The following is a 2,500-nucleotide window of genomic DNA, read 5'->3' as shown; positions in this document are numbered from 1 at the left end:
CCTGCAGGTGAAGACAAGGTTACGGTGACTGGCGGAAAGAGGCCATATAAGGACTTCTTGACATTTTTTACGACTCTTGAAGTCCTAAATACTTTAATTTACCATAATATAACCCGCTTCAAAAGCTGCTATAGTCGCCTGTATCCTCTCGTCCTCAGTCATTGCTGATCCCACAGGATTTCAGATGCGAAGGATGTTATGACTGCTGCCATCTAGTGGCAGGAGGTTTTAATTGCAGCAATAAAAACAGTTTGAAAAATACAACAAAATACAAAATAACATAAAATATTTTTTCTTTCCAAGTCACAAATGCCCGAGACAGGTAACCAGTGGTTGGTACCACGGTTCTAGGAAAGTGTTTTTTTCAGAGACGCCATCCTAAGTGGATCCAGAGCGATGCCAAAGTTGAAGCTACGGCGGCATTTAGCATCGTTAGCATCAACACGCTCGACTGCTAAACCTAAAGAATTTTTCTCTCGTTCTTTTGGTTCTTATCGAGGCTCCACAGACTGAGGACAGAAAATCAACAGCGCCTCACACTGGCCTGACATGTTCATTGCGTCTTTTGTGAAGTTCTGTATTGCACTTTAGAAAACAATCATGTTCTTTATTATTCAATCATACAAATAGTATTTTCAATCAAACTACATTTTTGAAATTGTTTTGAAGTTAATTGAAGTTAAAATCAATGGTTTTGAAGTAGTTTTTTTAATTGTAAAATAAAGAAACAAAACTACCATCGTATTTATGAGGCCTCTGTGAAGGACAGTTGTGTGAGTCTCCAGCAGGAGGCGATGAGGAGGCTCCGTGTGGAGCAGAGATCAGTGGAGATTGTTTCGGTCCGGCACAGAGGAGTGGACCGAGTGGAGCTGGGTTCCATTACCGAGCTCCCCCCGGGACCTCTGCTGCGATATAGACTCGCAAAAACGCTTTAGTCCAGAACATGGAGGGAAATGAAGTGGACACCTGCAGCTCGTGATGTCTAACAAGCTCTTCTGTGGCGAAGCACTTCCTGTCCGGAGTGCTTTCGTTTCAGAGCCATTAGTGGTGAGAACGGCTTCTGTGAGTCCGGCCGCTGGACACATACCTCCACTGTCAGTCACCTGGAGGTCAGAGGTCATCTGATCGGATTGAACTATGAGATAAACCCCCACAGTTGAATAGTTAAATATTTAATGTTTATGTCCTTTATCAGTATGTGTTTTATTTAAATAAAACACAAAGATCTGACACAAAGAAACACAAACACAGAGACACATAAACATGTAGACTTACAAACACAGGGACTACTACACACAGACTATCAAACACAAGTTCACAAACAAAGAGACTCACAAACCCAAGGACTCACAAACACACTCTCACAGAAAACACATGGACTCAAAAACATGCAAACTCACAAACAGAGACTCAGAAACAAAGAGACCCACAAATACACAGACTCACAAATACACAGACTCACTAACACACACTAAAAAACACAAAGACTTACAAACACATTGCCTCAAAAACACACACACTCACAAACAAATTGACTCACAAACACTCTCTCGCAGACTCACAAACACACTCACTGATCGACCACAGTATGTCAGGCTGAAGGACATCACATGTGACACTGTGGTGTGCAGTACAGGAGCACCTCAGGGGACAGTACTGGCTCCTCTCCTCTTCACCATCTACACTTCAGACTTCTGCTACAACTCAGAGCTGAGTCTCGTCCAGAAGTATGCTGACGACACTGCCATTGTTGGATGCATCAGAGACAACAGCGAAGAAGACCAAGGAGCTGGTCTTGGACTTCGGGAGGTCCAGGACAAAGCCACGTCCAGTGTCCATCAGAGGTGACGGGCTGGAGATAGTTCACAACTATATGTACCTCGGTGTGTGTCTGGACAGTAAACTGGTCCTGCAACACAGACCATGTGTATAAGAAGGTTCAGAGTAGACTGTACTTTCTGAGGAGGATCCGATCATTTAACATCTGCAAGAAGCTCCTCTGCATGTTCTACCAGTCTGTGGTGGCCAGTGTCATGTTCTATGCTGTGGTGTGTTGGGGTGGAAATGTGTCCAAGAGGAGGTCAACAGGTTGGACAGATTGATCAGAAAGGCTGGTTCTGTGGTTGGAATGAAGCTGGACTCACTGGTGACAAGAGAGGAGATCACTCGACAAACTTCTGTCCATCAGTGAACAGAGGAGCTGATGGAGCACAAATGCTCTTCCCATGATGCAACACTAATAGACTCAGGGACTCATTCATTCCTCGTGATATTAGTTTGTTTAATTATTAGTTAAACAATTTAAACAATTTCCCGAAGGAGACCTCCTGAGGGATCAATAAAGTTTTACCTTACCTTAGTTTGGCGGCAGGAGTGAGAAGATGATTTAATTCTATGTTAACCTTTATCCTTTATCTTTGTTATTTTTCTCTGATCGTTCTTTATCTTTAGACTTAGATTGATGTCATCGTGAACTTTATATTTATAGAAACTTTGTTCT

General features: G+C 42.8%; 1 protein-coding gene across 1 annotated transcript in view; it reads right to left on the bottom strand.

Moving 5' to 3' along the window:
• kcnk18 (potassium channel, subfamily K, member 18) overlaps nucleotides 1–2,500 on the bottom strand; it is a 17,544-nt gene that overhangs the window by 2,297 nt on the left and 12,747 nt on the right. The window contains exon 3 of the mRNA XM_087803259.1: nucleotide 1. This exon is cut by the window's left edge and continues 2,297 nt beyond it. Within this exon, the coding sequence (XP_087659385.1) occupies nucleotide 1 (1 nt within the window). The remainder of the gene's footprint in view (nucleotides 2–2,500) is intronic.

The sequence above is a fragment of the Callionymus lyra genome, chromosome 11 (genome assembly GCF_982586985.1).
Source record: "Callionymus lyra chromosome 11, fCalLyr1.hap1.1, whole genome shotgun sequence".
Lineage (NCBI taxonomy): Eukaryota > Metazoa > Chordata > Actinopteri > Syngnathiformes > Callionymidae > Callionymus > Callionymus lyra.
The sequence above is the reverse complement of the archived record's forward strand: the minus strand, read 5'-3'. Positions and strand labels throughout refer to the sequence as shown.